The sequence below is a fragment of the Phalacrocorax carbo genome, chromosome 20 (genome assembly GCF_963921805.1).
Source record: "Phalacrocorax carbo chromosome 20, bPhaCar2.1, whole genome shotgun sequence".
Classification (NCBI taxonomy): domain Eukaryota; kingdom Metazoa; phylum Chordata; class Aves; order Suliformes; family Phalacrocoracidae; genus Phalacrocorax; species Phalacrocorax carbo.
The window spans coordinates 5,426,540-5,446,701 of record NC_087532.1 but is presented as its reverse complement, the minus strand read 5'-3'; the positions used below and the strand labels follow the sequence as shown (position 1 = coordinate 5,446,701).

Below are 20,162 nucleotides of genomic sequence, written 5' to 3'. Positions count from 1 at the left end.
AGATAATTCCCTAACACTGCAAAACAGAAAGAGCTCAAATGTTCATATGTACAGTCTTTGCTTGTTTGCATTCAGCATTACCTCTGTGACCATTTTATGACTCCAACTCCTAGAATGACCTAGTACTATTAGAAAAAAACTGAAGAAGCAAAAACCACTCCCCAAACTCCACTCCTGGAACCACTATTTAAAGAGACTAGCAATTGGCTCCATTTTCTGTGACCCAAACTTGCATTCAAGCCTTCTCTTGCCTGTTACAGGACTTCCAACAAATTATAGAATTATAGAAAGTCCTGAGTTAGAAGGGACCCACAAGGATCAGCTCCAACTCCTTTCTCTGCATAGGACAGCCCCAAAATTCACACCATGCATCTGAGGATGTTGTCCAAATGTTTCTTGAACATCACCAGGCTTAGTGCCATGATGCCTCCCTGGGGAGCCTGTTCCAGGTCTCACCACCCTCTGGATGAAGAACCTTTTCCTAATGCCCAACCTAACCCTCCCCGGCACGTCTCCCTGACGTTCCCTCGGGTCCTGGCATTGGTCACCAGAGAGAAGAGACTGGTAGCAGGACAGTCATTGGAAGAACTTGGGTAATCTCTGCTATTGTGTCTTGTCTTTCAAACCAGTCCAGAATTCAACCTCACCTGGAAGACAATTCACGCATCCTCCACATGACGCACAATTTATCTTTCCATAAAACAGCCCATTTTGATAACATATCTACCATGAATGCAACACCGTATTGACATACTGGACAAAGAAAGAAAGAAAAAAAAAAGAAAAGCAAGCTGTCTGTGGAAAAAATAGTACACAAGACATGCTTTAAGAACCAATGCTTTTTGGCAGGCACAAGTCATCAGAAATGGGCTATGGAATTGGTTGGTTGGTTGGGTTTTTTTGAGGTACCTAAAATTATTCATTTTCAGAAGACAGACTGAGAGTCAAGACTGAAGTCTATGAAAATTAACCCTCCCACTTATTCTATATTTCCATTGAAAATGTTTCATTAAGAGAAGGAAAAAAAAGTTATTAGGTAAGACAACTATAATGAACTCTCTTACTTGCCTTTTCTACCTATGTAGCATGTTACATAAATTCCTGTTGCTTTACTACCTACATGTACTCAGTGCTAGTCCAAATAAAAGCCAGTTTCTTATAAGGACTTTTCTCATCAGTAATTTAGACCAAAGATAATATTTCTACAATACAAGTTCCTTAGTGAGACTATCCAAACTATGCTTAAGAATACTACTTCAGGAAAAAAAAAAACCACACAACAAAACAACAAACTTGTTATTCTCCTGAAGGCATACACACGCTATAGGGTTGCTTTTCCATTCAGTGTGTTTTTTCATTCAGAAAACAGTTTAAAATTATATCAGAATGAAAAAGATCAGCAAACCATACTTTATTTTCCCCCCTTCAGGATTAAGTGTCTTTGAAGAGGTTATGACTTTTTAAAGCTACATAACAATGAAAGAGGCAAAATTTAACAATATTCCCTGCCAATGTATACCAATACAGTACCAGCTGAATTACTGATGAGGTTACCCTGTTCTATGAACCCTTCATTAGCTCTGACTTTTGTCTTATTTTTCAAATATCAGCAATTTTATCATTGTATTTCAAATATCACCAATATATACCAACATGCCATAAATCAAAAGCCTTTTAAGTCCTGCTTTCCCACCCATTTTTATTTAAATCCAGAAGAATTGCATAAAGCAGGACACATCTTAAGAAAAAAAAATTAAAGAACAAACCCAAATGAAAAGGAACTTAAATTAGATGGGGTTTTATTAATTTTTTATGTAAATTTTTAGGTTTAGACACCTTAGAGAGAAAATGGAAAAAAAAAACCCACAATTTTTTTTTTTCCCCTCAATCTCTACAAATTGACTCCAGAATGCCTTGCAAAGTTTTCCTGATGCCAAGGATGCCTGCTTGAGAACCTAGCTGCCATATGTCTACAGCAGCAGCTGTGACTATTGTTGCCGGCAGACGGGACCACTCCATTGCGCCTATTTTCATTAAACATTCAATACCTTAAGCAATCCACAAAAGAACCTTCCAACATTACCAAGCCAGAGACTATTACCAAGTTAAAATCCTAATAGGTAATTTTCAGTCCTAACCTAAGGATCCACTTGCACTCATATCTTTCAAGATAACCTAGACTGTGCCGCCGCATTTCTACATAAATATGGTTTACAGCAAATCAAAATATACAATAATCTCAGATGAACTATAGTTTGAGAATTTTTACTGTGTCACTGGCACCCACAAGATGCTAAAACCTATTTTCATTCATCTAGTGCGCAGTTAATATAACATCAGTTGCAGAAGACATATTCCAAGTAGAATACTTCCTCATTTCCCTGCTTCATTAGTTTAGTTTTCTACATATTTATTTAGCTTTTTAAAAGAATAAGCTAGCTGGACTCCTTGCTAGCAATGAATATCTAAATTCTTCCTGAAGCTTGAACCTCTGCTTCATTTTCATTTATTTATGCATTATTTATTTACAAACAGATTATTATCAAATCACTTCCACAGAAAATCCAAACAAAACCTCCCAGAAAACTCAACACTAGGGAAGTCTTTACTCACCGAATAGCTTAGCTTCTCATTTCAATAATCCAAGTCAGCAGCTGCCAACATTGCTTATATTTGTTAATTTCAAACCCTGATATAAGGATGAGTAAAAGAACTACTGACACACAAAACATTCTTAGTTCTATAGCTCACCTTTCATCCCATGTATTACACAGCAGAATCATTTTCCTGCTCACCACAAAACCAGTAATTTATGGAGTGGACAGATAGTAAGTAACTAATACACTGTGGGTAAGATACATTGGTGTAAATCATTCAGAACAAAAAAGTGAAAAAGCAGGAGTTAAAAGACAAAACATATTCAATGAAGATATACTGACAACCATGATCTGTTCTCAAATTATTCATTTCAAAAAGCTGCTTGTGAGTTTGACCTGGAGCAGGATAAAACTTCTACCCAGTAATTTAAAGAAAATAAGTTTTCAAATTAATTTAAAGACTAACAAAATTAAACAAAGTCATCTCAGAGGAAAAGGCAAAAGCATTATTTCGGAAGTTTCAGTCTGCTTCAATATTAGGCAGGATTTCATCAATAAACCACCACAAAAAGCAACTCGTAAGTCCACTGATGCCAAATTTCACTTGAAAATATTCTGTAATAAGCAGAATATGAAACAAACAATATATTCGGCAGTGTCAAGTTCACCAATAGTAAGGACTGCTGACAGAGGAATCACACCCTAGAGAATTAATCAGCAATAAGAAAAGTCCTCAGAGCCCACTAACTTCTCCCTTTCTCGGCAGAAGCCCTGGCCCGGCTGGCTACACTGCGGGCAGTGCTTCACACACAGCTATACTGTGCCTGGCCCTGAGCGGGTATGTGCACACGAGACTTAAGGGCATACGTTCAGATCTACTAGTGACCTCTGCACAAAGGGCAATATAGATATGCTCTTCAGAACGTAACTCCAAAGGAAAACAAAGCACCTGGGTCAACTGAATTCACTTGCATGATGGGTGCTTTTAAAAACAGATCATATTTTTCTTAAGGTCGTATCTAAGTAGTAATAATACTAAAACACAAGGACGGTCATTTCTTAAAGAAATCCCACTCAGTTACTGTTTTGGTAGTGTTTTTTAATTAGTAATTTGATGGTGACATTACCTCTTCTTTGGAAAGCCTTTTGTGTTCCCAAATTAGGTAGTAGGTTTTTGCAGCTTCTAGCTTCTCCTCTCTTTAAGAATTCCTCTATACTTCTATTCTCCTACCCCCACTTCTCCCATTTCCACTGAAGAACTTTTGGCAGTATCATTCAAATGGATGCCATCTGCAATTAGATATGATCTGTGCAGCACAGGCCTTCTGCCAAAATACCAGCCCCTTAATGCAGTCAGTACATGTGACTTCAGCTGGACTGCAGAATCTTATTTTTGCAACATGTATTTTAATAACATGAAGACTGTCAATTCTTTAAGTGCAAGATACTGTATTACTGCATATCAATACCTTTGCAACCATCAAGGGGGAAAAAATTAGTCTTGTCATCTTAGTAGACAAAAAAAAGGACAATGTTTCAAGTATCGATTTCAAAATTTTGCACCCTTCTGACAGAAAACTAGAAGTCCCAATTACTCACAGACAGTGTTCTTAACATTGTGGGTTAAAGACCTTTGTAAGAACTCTTTTTCTGAGATTAAAGACATCTATAGAACTGTGTTCAGCTATATACTCAGTGTTTAAACACTGAGAAATTACAAAGATGGAGATCTACTATGGATTTTGATTAAAGGCCCTGATCTTCTATGAGGAAATTACATAAAAGCCAGATAGGATAAAGGGTTAATTCTGTAGGACACCTCAAGTCCACAACAAAATTACACTAGTTTTGCTTCTAAGGCCAAATTAATGTGTGTAACAAAACTGAGAATAAGTTTCTAACCCAGAAGGATGTGTCATTTTGCTGGCAAGCCCACCATGAATGAGAGGCAATCCCAAAAGCCGTAAACAGCCAAATTCATACAAAAACTGACAAACAAAAGCAGCATGTCAGGGAACAACCCTAGTAGCATTTCAACTTCAAAAATATACTTTATTATGGATATCAAAAAACCCTCATTCTTTCATATATTCATTGAAAAAACACACAAATGGAGTATACCCGTGATATATTATTACCTGTATCTCTATGCTGTTTTCCTTAAACTAATCCTAAACACTTTGCCTCAGTTTCACTATAATGTAGTCTCTGCCTATATCAGCCAATGCATTTACAAAACTCAGACTTCGACAAAATTTAAACTCAGGACTAACAATGGATTTGTATAATAGCTTGGCCAATCAATACATAAAGAATTAAAGTTCAAGGAACAGTCCAAATCCCTTCCTAACTATCAGACTTCACACTGTCTCATCAATCCTGTTCAACACAATAGTCCATTAGGCTTTAATTCCAAGATAAGGGAACTTTAACTGTCTTGGAGGCTTAAAATAGTCACTACCCAACATATCACCAGCCTCTCAAATTTGCCTCCTGTCAACCTGATTAGCGCACAAACGGAAAAAAATAGCCCTCTCAAAGACAAGATAGCTAAGCCTTGATCATTTCACTGGCACATTTGAAGGTATGAAGTAGGAACTCCATAGGCTAGAATTATTACTGAACTCCCTTTATTTTGAAATTGCTGCATCAGATATGAGTTAGATACATTAATATTATTTTCTGTAGTCAGCTTCTAACCAACAAGTAGAGACCTTAATAATAAGGAGTTCTATAATGTAACTGTGAGGCTGCAAAGATTGAGGGATTATGAAAAGGAAAGAATCCTTAGCAAAAACAGCAACAGTATTTATGCCCCCAAATCTAACATGTACCCTAAAAGCACACCAGAAGAATTTTAGCTGGAAGTTCTGTGCATTGGACAACTTCATTAGGCAGATTCTTTGGAGAAAACATTTCTGCTCAGGTTTTTTCCCCACCAAACAATGCCTTATTCATATCTTTTATTATATGATCTTCTTCTGTTCAACAAGTAAAATTACTCCTCTGTCTATTGCTTTCTTCTCTATTTCTCCTCTAAGAGGGAAATACAGGGAAAACATAGCCCACAGATTGCAAGAACATATAACTATTACAACTGGTGATTCCTTTCCCACACTCTGTAATGGCCCCTGATGACTTAAACCTGACCATCTGTCACATCACCCATCTTGTATCAGAGCCATAGGACTCAAATAGAAGGCTACAGATGAGAACATTTCCAGAGCATAAATATCACAAAAGCTGTAAAGTAATTTCCAACTAGATAAATCAGGAAGTATTTTTTCTCCTTTTGAAAGCTGATGCAGTTTCTTGAAAATGCATCTCTCTAGTGCAGCTCTAGCATTCAGAAACAGAACCAGTGTCTTTTCTTTTGTCTACACTGTATTTCAAACTTAGACAGATTGGCAGAGATTCACTGGTCACCCTTGTTGTTCTACCACAGACAAGCTGTTTCCACAGGCTCCTGGAGCTCAAAAATCTTAAACATCTAAAATTATTGCTGTCACGTCATGACAGCAGCAAGAAAACCTATTACAGTGGCACCCAGTGGTGGTGCTGCAGTACAGAGCTTGGTGGCAGGTCCGTAACAAACGCCATCTAATGGAGTCACCTACGGTTCTTCCGTTCTACACTGGTTTCGTCTGAAAGTTGGCAGGCGATGTTGGGATACGGGCACCTGTTTCCATATGACATGACTTATAAACGTTCCCCACCCCCCATTTTAAATGGAAATTTTGAAATCCAAGCAAAAAAGTTCCTTTGGGTAAAATTCCACATAAGGTCTGAAGATAAGAATTTACTGCACTGAAAAGCAAGCTCTCTACTCTGTGATGCCTTTCTTCCAGTGAAATGTTAAATATTGTATATAATTTAAGTTACCACAACCAGGACTTAAATTCCATTACAGAAGCAGGCTGAAGTACAACCTCGGCTAAAAAACAGCTGAAAAATGAAACCTCCTTTGTATTACCAAGCATGAAAAACTACCATAAGAGCAGTCTGTGGGTATAGCTATTAGTCTGCACATGACCAATGACATGGCAGCAAATGGTATCGATACTGCCTTGACCTTAGGAAGCATGTAACAAAACAAAAAAATTCAATCAATATATGGTGCACACATATTCAGTTTTCGATGGAAGAGTCTTCTCCTCTAAACTGGACCCACAATAATTATTTAAGAACCCAAACGCTTCTAATTGGTTAGAAAATAAGATTATTTTACGTAGCCTATTATTTTGGCATCGTTTAGACATCTAATCTGGAAAACATAAAACTTGACATCCTTTTCCCCTCAGCTTTCTCACTCAAATTATGCCCCTAAACAAAGGCATAGACTGCAGAATATGCACACCAAGAACTAGAGCACCAGACCCAAGCAGAAGTTATACCACAACAATTATCATGTGACAGTCTGCAACATATCCCTGTATCCATCAGTCCACATGACATTCCCACACACTTAGGTTAACAAAAAGGTTTCACTTTGGTATTCTAATCTTTCTGTAGGATTCTCAACTCACCACAAGCAAACACCATAAACAACTGCATCAAAATCAAGATACTTGTGATTTAGACTTTCTAGTCAAATCAGAGACAATCTAGTTTGTAATGGCAGCCTCAGAAGCGAAGATTTCCCAGGAGAGTAATTCTAGATGATATAATGTACATGGTACTCATTTTAGTCTGACAAAAAGAGGAGGATTAAGTAGGAAGGGAGAAGAGAGAGAAAGCCTCCCTTACGAGATTAAAATAAACTTACTGGTTGAATTGCCTTGCATCTGGATGATACATTTGGATTCTTTGCTGGTTTCTCGGGAATTGAAGGGCCGGACCCGAACAGCCACCTTCACTGAAGCCCCCGACATTCTGGTTCCTTGTAGTGCAGTCAAGAGATTGAAAGTGAAGGGGTGAAGAGTGTTTCAAGTTATCCTTCTTGTTGGCGTTTTCTAAAGAGAAAAATATGATTTAGTCATTTACAGCTATTGCACTCAAGGTGCTGATAAAATTAGGAAGGTTCAGAGCTGTTTGATAACTTCCATTTCTGCTCTGCAATCACACCCCCTCCTCCCCTAAAAGCTGTCACTTCAAAAACAGAACTGGAAATATACCTAACAGCACCTGAACACTGTCTCCCCAGTCAGAAGTTCTGTCATCTGAAGTGTTCTTTTGAAGTGTACAAACATATTTGTTTCATTACTTGGTTTTCTTCCCGGAAAGTAGGGATGCCAATACCAAAATGAAGATCTGGTTGCAACACGTGTGAGGCTTAACCTAACAAAGATAATTTTAGCAGTAAAGATACAGCTACTTAGATTTCAGCATGAGTACCATATACTACATAGCTAGGTTCTCTAGCTGCCAACCCTTGCTGCTACAATATATTAACAGTAATATTAAAACTAACACAAGTGTGATGGGCCATATCACACTGACTTTCAATACACACCATTCCAGAGAAAAGGGTGTACCCAGCAACCTTAAAGAACCCTTTGCAGTCCTGGGAAAGTCCTCTTTTCAAAGGAAATAAAAACTCATTAACTACTTGTATATCTACTGATTAAAGGACACACTACTTCATAAGGAAGAAGAGGAATCAAAAATTATTGCCTTCAGCGTATATATTACTATCTATCTTCAGCAAGTGTTCACCAGTAAATTAATCTGCATTATCAAAATACATGTTCAAATCCTACCACATCCAAATAATGAAGCACTTTAGTCGGCAGGAAACTATCCCTGAAACCCACAATCCAAACTTCAAGGCACGTCTGAGATGGTATTGAAATGCAGGGTTAATAAAGATTGGTTCAACTGTATTGTCCTCCACCAACCTTTTCCATTAGAAGAAAGCTTTTCGGTTGGTCTACAATTAAGCAGTTTAACTTACTGCCACAGGATACTGTCAGTACTGAAGATAAACAGACTCAAAAAGCAATACGACAGATGCAAAGAAAAAGCCATCAAGGTCTAGTAAAAAGCTACCACTCCTGCCTAGGAAAGCCTCTGTGGCATAGGCTCTCAGAACACAGAAGACTATACTGAGAAAACATGATTACCTGGTTGATTTATCCTTATATTCTAAATACCTGCTACAGCCACTGCTCTAGACAGAATTCAGGCCTAGGTGAACCTTTGGTCTGACTTAATGCAGTCATTTCTATCTTGAATCTGAGTTAACATGGGCAGAACAAGTCACCCTGCATGGCCCAGAAATCTTGACAGCTTTTCTGGTTATCTCTACACCACATACGCAACAAAATGCTCATTTCAGCGCTGTAATCACAGCACCACAAAAGTACAAAACTTACTCACAGATCTGAAGCAGCGGCATTTCAGCTCTAAAGCTCTACAGCTGGAAAAAAATACGTATACATGCTTAATATACATGCTTAATTCAACTACGACACATCTTCAGACAGTACAAGAAGTTTTTAATAAAACTGCATTACTCCATTAATGCCATCACATGGTGAAGGAAGAAATTAAATTACTCCACCAAGTAGAAGCAATTTAAAGCATTCCTTATTTTACCTGAAGTATCTCATTAGACTGGAAGAATAGGAGTGTCTTTAGGAACAAGGCAACTGAATTTCAATGTCAGTGGTACAGTGAACTGGTAAAATAATGACTCAGTCAACTTCAGGTTAGTACAAAGTTTTAAGAATTCCACTAAAAACTTAAACATAGAATACAGCAAGGAAGTAACAGGAATGAATCTGCACGATCTTCAAAGTTTAACACATGTTCTGAGTTGTTTCAGAGCTCTGCTTTACTCAATTTTGCTCAAAGGTGCCTACTTTTTTGTACAACAAGTATAGAAAACATGTAGCTTCATTATAAGCTTCTTCCTATCTACCGTGTGGAATTTTTACTCTCCCTTCTTAATATGACCCTTGCGTAAGTACCCACGCCCTCACATGAAAGCTAAGTAACAAGACTAATCCTGATACATCCCAGTAGTATTATTCAACTGACCCTGAATATTGCTGCTAGAAAACAGGAATGTTACTGTATATGGCCACCAAGCAGTCTGTTTCTGAAATACAATTTAAGAAATCCATCAAGTGCAAAATCTCTGTTATTATCAAGTTCATCGTGACCCGGTTTACTTTGTCAGGTTGCAGAAAATGAGTAGGTGGCATTCTCATAGGGTGTAGCACAGCACAGAAACTCCACCTGCATCAGCTTAGTGGTTCTCATCTGTCTTTTCCCATCTATCCATGTTGATGTGAAACCGTAATTTTGTCAGCTTCCCACAAGGACCAATGAATAAAGGTAAGGTCATTAATGAAGGGATTTTTTTTTTTTAAGAAAAAAAATTACAACCAATGTGTTCTTATAATATTATTTATGAAACATCGGGAGCTTATTTTTCCTTCTTACTGAAGAGTCCCACATACAAAGATTTTTTTTCCCAGATGTTTTCATGGAGATGCCTCTCAGGGTACTACATGAATTTCCACAGATAACTAGTATATCTAAGAAACTGGCAAACAGAAGATGGAGTGAAAGAATCATCTACTTAAAAAAAAATAAATTCTTGAGTACCTCTGAAGACTATATTCACAATAAGAAAGCATGAAAAGGCCAACGCCAGAGACTCCATGTGAACCGGCTAAATAACAGCCTTCTCTGAAACACAGCTGTAAAAAAAATTCTTACAGAACAGGTCACAAAGTCACCTACAACAGCATAAAAATTTAACTGGTACACTTTTGCAATTACCAACTTTCCCCAACCCTAACTTCTGTGCTTATAGAAAATTAAAGGTGGTGTAATTTTAAATCTCATTCATTCTCAACTCTACTACTTTTCATTGCTGAAGTAAGTAAAATGCCTCCTTGTAGTTGCACATGAATTTCAGATGTTTTGATCATTGTCTCATTATGCAACATTTAGTTTTCCTTAACCAGCAAATTAACCGAAATTTATATATTCTTCCAAGCTTCCCACAAATTTATGTTGCTGGGGTTTTGAAGGTTTTTTGCAGTTTTTTTTTCTACTTATCAGCAACTTTATCTGGTTGTAACATTTTATAACATCATAATAAAATATTTTATAAATATTCAATTTATAAATATTTAAAAATTTATAAATATTAAAAATATTTTATAAAGTCATAATAAGGTAAAATGAGACCAAGTTGCATAGCATCACAGATAATAAATTGCAACTGGTTTTTCAGGGCTCACATTTCTCAGTAGTATCACTTACTACTAAAAAACGCTGCCTACAGAGTAGTAATAGGAGACGTAACTTGCCAGAGAGCTAAACAAAATGTGCAATAGTCTGTGGTTCAGGTTTAGAACAAAGTCTTTTTTTTTTAAAAAAAAAAAAGCTGTCTTTCACATGTTCATTATAGGCTTAGCAGGCTGCCATCCATGCTAGAACGAACCATTCTCCTCATGTCTTGGAAACAGTCTACTAGCTGCGTATCTTTTAACACTCAGTCAAGTATGACCCCAGGAGCAACGTAAAGAAGGGAACTGCATGCCTGAGTCTTTGACGTGATATACCACTGGCTCTAAAACACATGGTAGATATTTAAGTTGTTTAGTGAGCTCCATCAGCAAAAAAGCAAATCCTACGTATTAATTTTAGACTTCTTTTAAACTATTATTAAATTATATTCCCTATCCACCCTGTAAGTTACGCAGTGAGGTTTTAATAGTAAAGTGTGTCATTAAACAAATAATCTAAATATCTTGTTTCTAATTTTCTGTTATTTAAGCTGACAAACCCAGTGACGTTGGTCAATCACCCTTCATGGTCTCAAAGCATGTGTATCTAGATTCAGAGTTTCACACAAATGTTTAACGAAGCAAGCTGTTCATTAAGACTAGGATCCTTGGAAGTATTTGAAAGTTCTGACAAACCAGTTTTTATGCAATGTCAAAAAACAGAACATATTGCTGGTTTTTGATATAAAGTCACAAGCAGAATAGAGATTTAGAACCAAAGTATTATTGATATATTGAGAAAAGTTTACAACAAGTTACAAAAACAATGTTCAGAATCTGTATCTCTACATTAAAAAAATAAAACCCCACCGCACATCACAAAAGCATCACTTTTATTTAACATAGCCAGCCATTGTGTCTTATTTGCATCGGTACACCTAGCAGAGAATGTGCTAACTTTTAAACAAAAAAATTGCTTGTAAGTTAATCATACAACAGCTCTAAAGAAAGAAAACGAATGAGGATAGAGATTAGTATATGGAAAGTTAGCAAAACAGCTGTTCAGAGCAGCAGGGGTTTATGAACAAGAGAACCACAACGAATCCAGTTTTAGGTCCTCCACGAAGGATCAGGTAGTGATGACAGTCGGATAGATCAGCTGAGCTCACACACTACGGATTGCTATCTTTGTACTAAGTGAAGATGCCAGATAAAACAGTGGTGCAGAACTTGGCAAGGCACTGAAAATCCGATCATATAAACACATGGCTATTTATCAACACACCAATGCACTAGATTGTGCAATAACAAAAGGCACTGAGCTAAGGAGGAGCTGGAAGCAAAGAGAAATATACTTTAAAATTTGGTATGAACGTATTTGACACTTCAGAGAACAGATACAAATTCACCATCTGCTTCCGGTGAATTTTAGTTTTCCAGCCTCAGTTTAATACCCATATTCTGCCAATGACCCCAAAACTACCAGGCCTGTCATCCTGTCTCCTGACGCCTGCCTCCTGACTGAGCTCACCGAGGATTGTCAGATCATCATCCCAATATGGCTGCCTCAGTAATTGTGCTGTACCGAATCCAGGGACAGACCCACTACCTCCAGGTCCACACAAAAACACCCTGAAAACCACAATCCTTCTACATTCTTGCATCTTCCAGCTGGTTGAGGGACTACGCCTCCCTCCTGAACAAACAATTATCGCCTCCACCTCATCTGAGCTAGAACAGAGAAAAAGGATGCCGAAACGCGGCGATATTCGCGACCCACACAGCGGACGGGAGTCAGAGGAGGAAAAGGACGGGAAGCGGCCGCACCGCCATGGCTCGGAGCGCCTGGGGGAAAGGGGAAGGAAGCGTCCCGGGGGACAAATATATGCATCAGGAGATGGAGGCAAGGGAAGGCCGAGGCGGGCCCCACGCCCTTGTGCCGCTGCCCTGGCAGCTCCGGGGCACCCTGTCCCGCCAAGGCTCCCCATTCCCCCCCACCCTTGCCAAACCCCCTCCCACCCGGGGCGCCCCCCCCTTCCCCCTGCCAACTACCTGCGTGAACCAGCCACCCCCGCCTCCCCCCACCCCGCCCCGCCACCCAGCCGGCCCCTGCGCGCCTCCCCCGCTCCCCCACCATCCCCCGCCGGATTGCTGAGCTCCCTCAGCGCCCGCCGCCCCTCACCTGGGGACGAGCGGGGGGATCCGCAAAACGCGGGCGGTGCGGGGCCGCCGGCGCTGTCAGCAGCTGGGGAAGGCGGCGCGGCCGGCGAAACAGCGCAGCGCGGGGCGGAGGAAACAGAAGAGTCCAGCCATCGCCATCACCACTTCGCCGCCTCCACCGAGGCCGGGAGACCCCCCTCCGCTCCCCGCCGCCAGGAAGGGAGCAGGAAGGAAGCGGGAAGGGCGAGGGGGGGAAGGAGGGAGGGGAAAAAAGGGGAGGGAAGAAAGAGAAAGGCCGCGCCGGGAAAAACGAGCGCAGCGACGCGCTCCCCGCAGCGCCGCTCCCGCACTGACAGGATCTCCGGGCTCTACGCCCAGCCCCGCCTCCGCGGGGGGAGGAACGCCCGTCCGTCAATAGCCGCGCGCCGGTACTCCCTCCTCCCTGCGGATCACCAATCGCCAGGCGCAGAATCAGCGAGTGCCCGCCTCTTGCCATGCCAATCACAGGCTGACACAGCCGTGCACCAATCACAGATCGGGAATACTCGACCGCAACGACGATCCCCACTCCTCCCTCTAAGTCAATCCCTCCGCCGAACTACCGGATCCCGGGGAATCGTTTCTTCTTCATCCCCAACCAATCAGGACTCGGTACGGAATGCGCATCATCCCTCTTTTAACCTGTAACGAGCGGCACGAGGAGACCCAGGATCGTATCACCGCTCCGCCGCGCTGTGTGCGTGCGCGCCCCCGAGGCGGCGGGAGGCCTGGCGTTACCACAGGCGTGAGCAGAAATGGAGCACTTGTGACCAAAAAAAAGCCTTTCTAACGTACGCGGCCGGTTGGCGCCGCCGCCGCGAGGGGCCCGTGGGCGCGCCGCCCGCCCAAAAGCGGTGGCTGAAGGAGCGGGTTCGCCAATTCTGGTCAGCGTCGGGGGGAGTCAGGAGGATTTCGAGTCCAAAACGAGGCCCAGCGATGGTAGCTCAGAAGGGAGGGGTTACTTCTCCCTTCCCCACACCCCCAAGCGTATTTTGAGCAGCCTGAGGTTTTGTGGTTTTTTGCAGCTCTCAATGTATTTTTATGTGATTAAATTGTTTTGGTGGTGTTGCATTAGCTTTTGTACTTTCAGTAATTTCATGTATATTCTCAAAAATTTAATTTTGTGGCAGTAAGTTCTCTCCATTAGTACTTCGATCATTTCTACTGTTAGAAGCTTATGTTTACGCTTACAAGCATTTTAAATAGAATAATATTAAGTACCGTAATTACGTATTTTCCATACAAACACCACGATACAGGAATTGGATTTAAGCTGTTCAGAGCATTTGGGACCTGTGATGTTTAGTTTCAGAACAAAATTTATTTTGGTTCAGGGGCCCCTGTTGTTAACTACACCAGCCTCTGCTGTGCCTCCTGTGTTCCCCATCAGTTTCAGGTTTGGGGGTGAATGAGTTATTTGTTACTTTCTGTTTGGTGAAAAGTGACTTTTCCCCCTTGCCAATCTCATCCTGCGTGTGTTATCATCTGCTGCGATGCCTGCGAATGCAAAACACCACACAGCCGCGCTTTGTAGGGAAATGCTGCTGCAGAACCAACAAAGCAAAAATATGGGGCTTTCATATGTCTTAGCAAATACCATTATTCGAATTTTGGAAGAGTTCCTATTGAGGGGACATAGGATTTAGTGGTGGTTTTAGTGTGATGTAACTGCTAACATCTATCTAGGGCCATGCAGAATTAGGTCAGCTATAATTTCTCTGGGGAAAAAAAAAACCAACCCACAACTAAAAAAACCTGTTTCGAAATCCTCTGCAAATTCTCTGAATACTGGGTGTATGCTGCAGTCCTCTGTGATAATAGACGTGATTTATTTTACTTCAGCAAAGTTTGTGTCGTGTCTCCCCAGAACAACAGTTCTCGTATCACTGTCTTATGTCTAAATTTGGAGAGCACTCACATAGAGTAGTTTCAGTACATTCGTTTGGTTGCTTGCTTACACAGTCTTAAAAATCTGCTAGGAATGTTTAGAGAAAATCTGGTTACATGTTGAGAAAGAGGATGGTGAAGGGTAAATGACACACGCTGTATAGCATCTGGGAGGTCATCACTGCAGAGGGAGACAAGGATAATTCCTCCTTAAACAGCCAAGTATGGAGTTGAAAGGTGGTGAAGTATTAAGGCAGTCCTCGTCTAGCCAGTTGTGATGCCTTTTTCATTATAGAATTTAGGCATTTTATCTCAATTTAATTAGACTAGCCTTCTCAATATCATTTTTGAAAGTCAGGTCTCCTTGGGTAATGTAGAATTAACTTACTAAAAAATGTACTGAAGTGGAATTCTACTACAATGTTCTACCTATGAATACTGTATAAAAAAATCAGCATCCATTCCGTTACAGGAAAGGAACCATTCTTACTCCTTGTTATATTTCCAACCAATACTATATAGCCCTGCAAAGCAGCTGAAACAGATCCCATGCCCTGCAAGCATGTATGCATTTAAAACTAGAATTTAGACATTACTTTCCAAGAAAATAGTCACATAATGACAGTCCCCAGCACGCAAAAAGTGTTCTTGAGCATTATTGTACTGGGAAAAGGAGAGCAAATAGTACTGTGAAAAATTTCTTCTATTTGTACAAATACAGTTGGTTACTCAAATCACTGAGATACAATACGTAAAATTGGGAAGGCCATTTAAATACAGGAAAGAGGGGAGGTTTAAGCTAAGTGGTAATGAAGGCAGATAGATTGTAGTGCAATGCTCCTGGGGATTGTTCCAGTCAATCTATTGCTGGCTAAAGCAGCCCTGTCGTCCTGCTATTAACAGCTTTAGGCTGTCCTTGCAGCCAGCAGGGAATAGTTGAGATGTAAATTGTGCTATTACATAAGTGTAAATGGTGATATAATAGAATCAATTGTACTGAAGTGTATTGCTATAACATCAGAACTTGCCCTAGTCATTTCTCTAGTCACATAGGTAGAGGGCAAGTAAAGGCCAGCAATACAATCTTGTAGCTTAGATTTTCCAAGAAAAGCACGTTTTGCAACATTTACGTAAGTTAGCCATCCCTGGGATGAGCAGTTCACAGCTCAAAGCTGTTGGGATTCTGCAGATACATGTAAACGTCAAAGGTAATTTGATCAATTGATAGTTTCTGTGATCTCCAATATAAAATCTCTATATTGTAATAAGGTTACACATTAATAGGGGGAGAGGAAATCACAAAACACTGCAGGTAGTATTACATGAATTAAACTAAGAATTGTCACACAACCAATATGCTTTTGTGGGAGATTTATTCTTAATCCAGTACTAACTTCAGCTTTCCTTTTCAGTTACTCAGATGTCCACTACCCTCTGAAAGACGGGTTTGAATCACTTTTGTACCCAGGAGACAGCAAGACAACGGTACTTTCAGGTGCTTGTGTTAAAATACATTTCATTATTCTGCCCCAAAACGCTGAGTTTGGGAGACCGTTTGTCTGAAATCACACCTTTGAAATACTTGATACTGGTTTTCCAGATAAAGTTCTTAGCCACCTAAGTGTTAGCATTCCTGTCTTCTGTAACATCTGCATCGATGCATTTTCAAGTGATAAATGGATCCCATAAGTAGACAAAACAGTTCAGTAATGCTCTTTGATATGATGGCAGAAAAATGATAGTCAGATTCTGAAGGGCATTGTGCTGAATACATCCTATACCAAATGTAAATATTTTTTATTTCCTTCAGTCAGACAATGCTAATACAAACATCCTGAATTTATTCCAACAAGCCTTTCAGTTGGTACAATGGAATAAAGAAAAAAACCCAGGATTTTAATTTTATACTTAGATTAAAAAAGAGCCAGTTCCTTAGAGATTTTCTGGTAAAACATTTAAATTCACAACCTTCTTTGGTGGTACTTGTAACACTTCAAATGTGAAATACCAAGAACTATTAGGGAATAGCACGCCTCAAGGCCTGCACAGGATACTCTTAAGCAACCAGCTTTTTTTAATTTAAGGATGGATTATTTCTGCTGGTGCTTTTCTCATTTTATACAGCTGCTCATTGTTTCCACAGCATCCTTATTCACAAAAGGTGGTGGTGTGTCTGATTTGTAGTAGCTGAAAATTTGAAGACAGCATTTTTTCCATCTTTCCAATGCATTCATAGCCTGTCAATACAACTTAACATCATTTAGCATTAACTTATGGAAAAAAAGCCGTAATATGAAACCATAGCAGTTTAGTCATCCTGCAGTAAAAACAAACATACTCTGCTGAACAGTTGTTCTCCATCAAATTCTGGGATATTTCTAGGGATTTCAAGCTATAATCCATAATAAGGTGACAGTGGAAGGTTTGTTTTTCTTTATGTAGAAAATAATTACCTCTTTACTAAAAAAAGAAAGCACACCTTGAAAGCTACAGCTCACTGCATACCCTTAGAATGTGTTCAGAACCCACAGTGGATTGGGATGCTGAATGACAGCTTGCAGATAAAAGCCTAGCAGACATTGTTCTGTGACTTTTGAAGAGGGAAGAAGAGAGAGGTTTGATTTTGTGGAAGGAGTGAAGGTTAAGGAACTCTAGAACAAGTCAAACAAACTTCTCTGTTGCAGCAGGCCGTGCACACACAGATTTTGGAATTGTCCTCCCACACCTGGGGAAAACACACATACTGTGGGGGGAAACACCAACAAAAAACCAAACAAAAAACCACCCCCAAACCCACTACATTTTAATTCAGAATTACTTGCACATCTCAAAGGTCAACACTGGATTATATATAGCCTCAGCAAAGTTCCCCCTGGAGCCTGTCACCAACTGTCATGTAGCTATGAATAGGCGTAAGAGTCACCCACTCGTTACTTTGAAGTATTAGTGATATCTGCGTGCACTGACATTTCTTAGATAATTTACTAAGTTATCTCCAGGCCCTAAACCACTGTCAGCAAACCTGACCAAAGCCACCCAAATCATTTGTTGTGGGTTGTTTTGGGTTTTTTAATATACTTTCACTGACACTTAAAGGAAAGAAAGACAAAGGAAACATTTTGTGCGAGTGTGTATCATTTATTGTAGTTCAAGAGAGTCAGGAATTGAACAGAAGACACAGCGAAAAAAAAACAAAAGAAAACCAACCTTTTTTCAGACTTAATTTTAAAACACTGTGGTTTCAAATCCTTTTTAAAAAGGAAATTCAAGTATCATATGCAGGGGGCAGTAATACAAAAATGTTTGTGAATATTTTTTTTAAATTTTTTTTTTAAAAATGTAATTCTACATTTCCTGCACCCTTTCTGCTTTGGTAAGGCCAAGCCATGGATACAAATTGGTACGCAACATAAAAAAATGACCCCTGCCCCAAACTGCAGCCTCCAAGAATAAAAGGATCTGCTCTCTGTAGCTGAGCTCTAATGGCTCAGAACTGTCATGTAGCATATGTTGTATCTGCAGCATTAAAAGAATGGATTTAATTTTTTTAAAAGTCACTGAAATCCAGGTATTCCGAAGCATCTCATTCATGGCAGCTGTTAACATATTTCTATCTCAAGGCTTTTGAAAAATACCAGAGCATGTAAGATCAACAGAAAGAAAAGGGACATCTCAGAGAACAGAAATTAAAATCCATGTGAAGTCTCTGCTTTTTTGACATTATCCTTGTGTCTAACACAAATTAAAAACCAAATATGCAAATATGTGTAATATAAAAATACGATCCCAAGATTAACACTTTGTTGCAGGCACAGTTATCGCACAGAATATGTTCGTTTGAGGGCAGGGGAATGATTTTGATTTTCACAGGGATTTCTTTTTTTTGCATTACAAAAAAAAAAGACGACAGCAGTGCAGGTTTGTTGGGTCGAAGAGGAAAAAGAGAGGGAAAAAGTTACTTTAGCAGCAAAATGTCCAAGGTTCTAACCACAATCAAATTAACGGATATCTGGCTGTAAAAAATAAGGTTGAAGGGATGCTGCCCTGATCCATTCATCTTTGCCAAAATAATTCAGCTGTAAAAACTCCAAAATGTGACATGTTGAAGGACAGTTTTGTAACATAAGCAACTTCCTAGCTTGTCCTCCATGTTATTGACCATCATTATCACTTAAATATATGTACAAGAATTAAGCCACTTCTCTCCTCGTCCACATGCTTCTGGTCACTACTGCAAGGCAGTGCCAGTGGGCGTGCTAATCCCATCAACAGCTTTCAAAGTGTATCTGCTCCACTATTACCAGAACAGCCCACGCCCTGTTCTTCCCATTGGTGTTGGCGTGCACTGCAAGGGAATTTTTAATGGTCAGCATTCTGCTTGTCTCTCATCCAGGCTTGGATTTGCTCTTTGAGTTCTGGCACTAATAGCGTAAAAAAAGAGAAAAAAGAATGATTACCTTAGCAGTTAAATTATTTAGTAATGCTACTGTAAGAAAGCTCCTCATGACCAATAGCGATTTCTGTTCTAGAAACCTGATCAGGAATATCTACTACTATTGTCTTCTCTACCAATATATTTTCTGCTCAGCTTTGGGTAAATGAATTACTCATTTACCTACCCCAATAAAGTCCTTTAGCCCAGCAATTATAAAGGCAAGGGCGTGGGTTTTTTTTCCCCAGAAGGGAAAACAGAAGCAATGAACTTTCCTGTGCAAGTTGAGATGAAAGAACCGGGACCTCTACCGAGGCCTCAACACTGCCTTCCGAAAGCACACAGAACCAACTGCACACACGCTGCCTCCCCCAGCCCGCACCTCCATTGCTAACCGTTAAACCGATACCTGGCTCCAGCATATTTTCTGTCAGCGTCTGACGATTGAACGGATCAGTGGAGGAGTTCAACAGGTGCCTAAGGATGATTGACCTGTCCATGATAGTTCCAGATGGCAGCCTCACAGGGTCAGTCATCAGGGTGTCCATAAGCGGATCTGAGGGCACAAGCATCTCCTCGTCACACTGAACACAATAGCTACAAATTTTATCCGCACACAAAACCACAGTGCGGAACTGATATTCGGGGCCCCCAATCGGGTATATTGCTGAAGTTACAGAAAATTATTAAATTTAGCAGCGGACTAAGCCTTTATACTGCTTTTCCCTTTCTGAAGTGGGACTAAGCAGTAGCTATTTTCACCCTATTGTCAGATTTTAGTTGCTTTTTTGGTTGGTTGGGGTTTTTTTGGGGGGGTGGGTGTTGTTTGTTTTGGTTTTTTGTTGTTGGGTTTTTTGTATT

At 40.0% G+C, this 20,162-nt stretch overlaps 2 protein-coding genes and 1 long non-coding RNA gene across 14 annotated transcripts in view; 1 reads left to right on the top strand and 2 right to left on the bottom strand.

The window, feature by feature from the left end:
• The window catches only part of KIF1B (kinesin family member 1B), a 97,303-nt gene extending 83,980 nt beyond the window's left edge, over positions 1 to 13,323 (bottom strand). For 6 of the 9 annotated variants that reach the window (XM_064470275.1, XM_064470272.1, XM_064470273.1 and 3 more), the window contains exons 1-2: positions 12,966 to 13,322; positions 7,363 to 7,549 (exon numbers count right to left, since the gene is read on the bottom strand). In XM_064470275.1, the coding sequence (XP_064326345.1) occupies positions 7,363 to 7,468 (106 nt within the window). In that variant the 5' untranslated portion in view covers positions 7,469 to 7,549; positions 12,966 to 13,322. Of the gene's footprint in view, positions 1 to 7,362; positions 7,550 to 12,965 lie in introns of all 9 variants that reach the window. The other 3 variants (XM_064470270.1, XM_064470277.1, XM_064470278.1) reach the window with 3 other exon arrangements.
• Positions 13,324 to 13,384: 61 nt separating this feature from the next.
• LOC135316583 (uncharacterized) lies at positions 13,385 to 19,716 on the top strand. Its single transcript, XR_010375843.1, has 3 exons — positions 13,385 to 13,594; positions 16,282 to 16,364; positions 19,550 to 19,716. It is a non-coding gene; the product is annotated as an uncharacterized LOC135316583 (long non-coding RNA).
• Positions 17,987 to 20,162, bottom strand: part of UBE4B (ubiquitination factor E4B) — a 40,839-nt gene continuing 38,663 nt past the window's right edge. For all 4 annotated transcript variants that reach the window (XM_064470279.1, XM_064470280.1, XM_064470283.1 and 1 more), the window contains 2 exons: positions 19,711 to 19,857; positions 17,987 to 19,290 (listed from right to left, as the gene is read on the bottom strand). In XM_064470279.1, the coding sequence (XP_064326349.1) occupies positions 19,229 to 19,290; positions 19,711 to 19,857 (209 nt within the window). In that variant the 3' untranslated portion in view covers positions 17,987 to 19,228. The remainder of the gene's footprint in view (positions 19,291 to 19,710; positions 19,858 to 20,162) is intronic.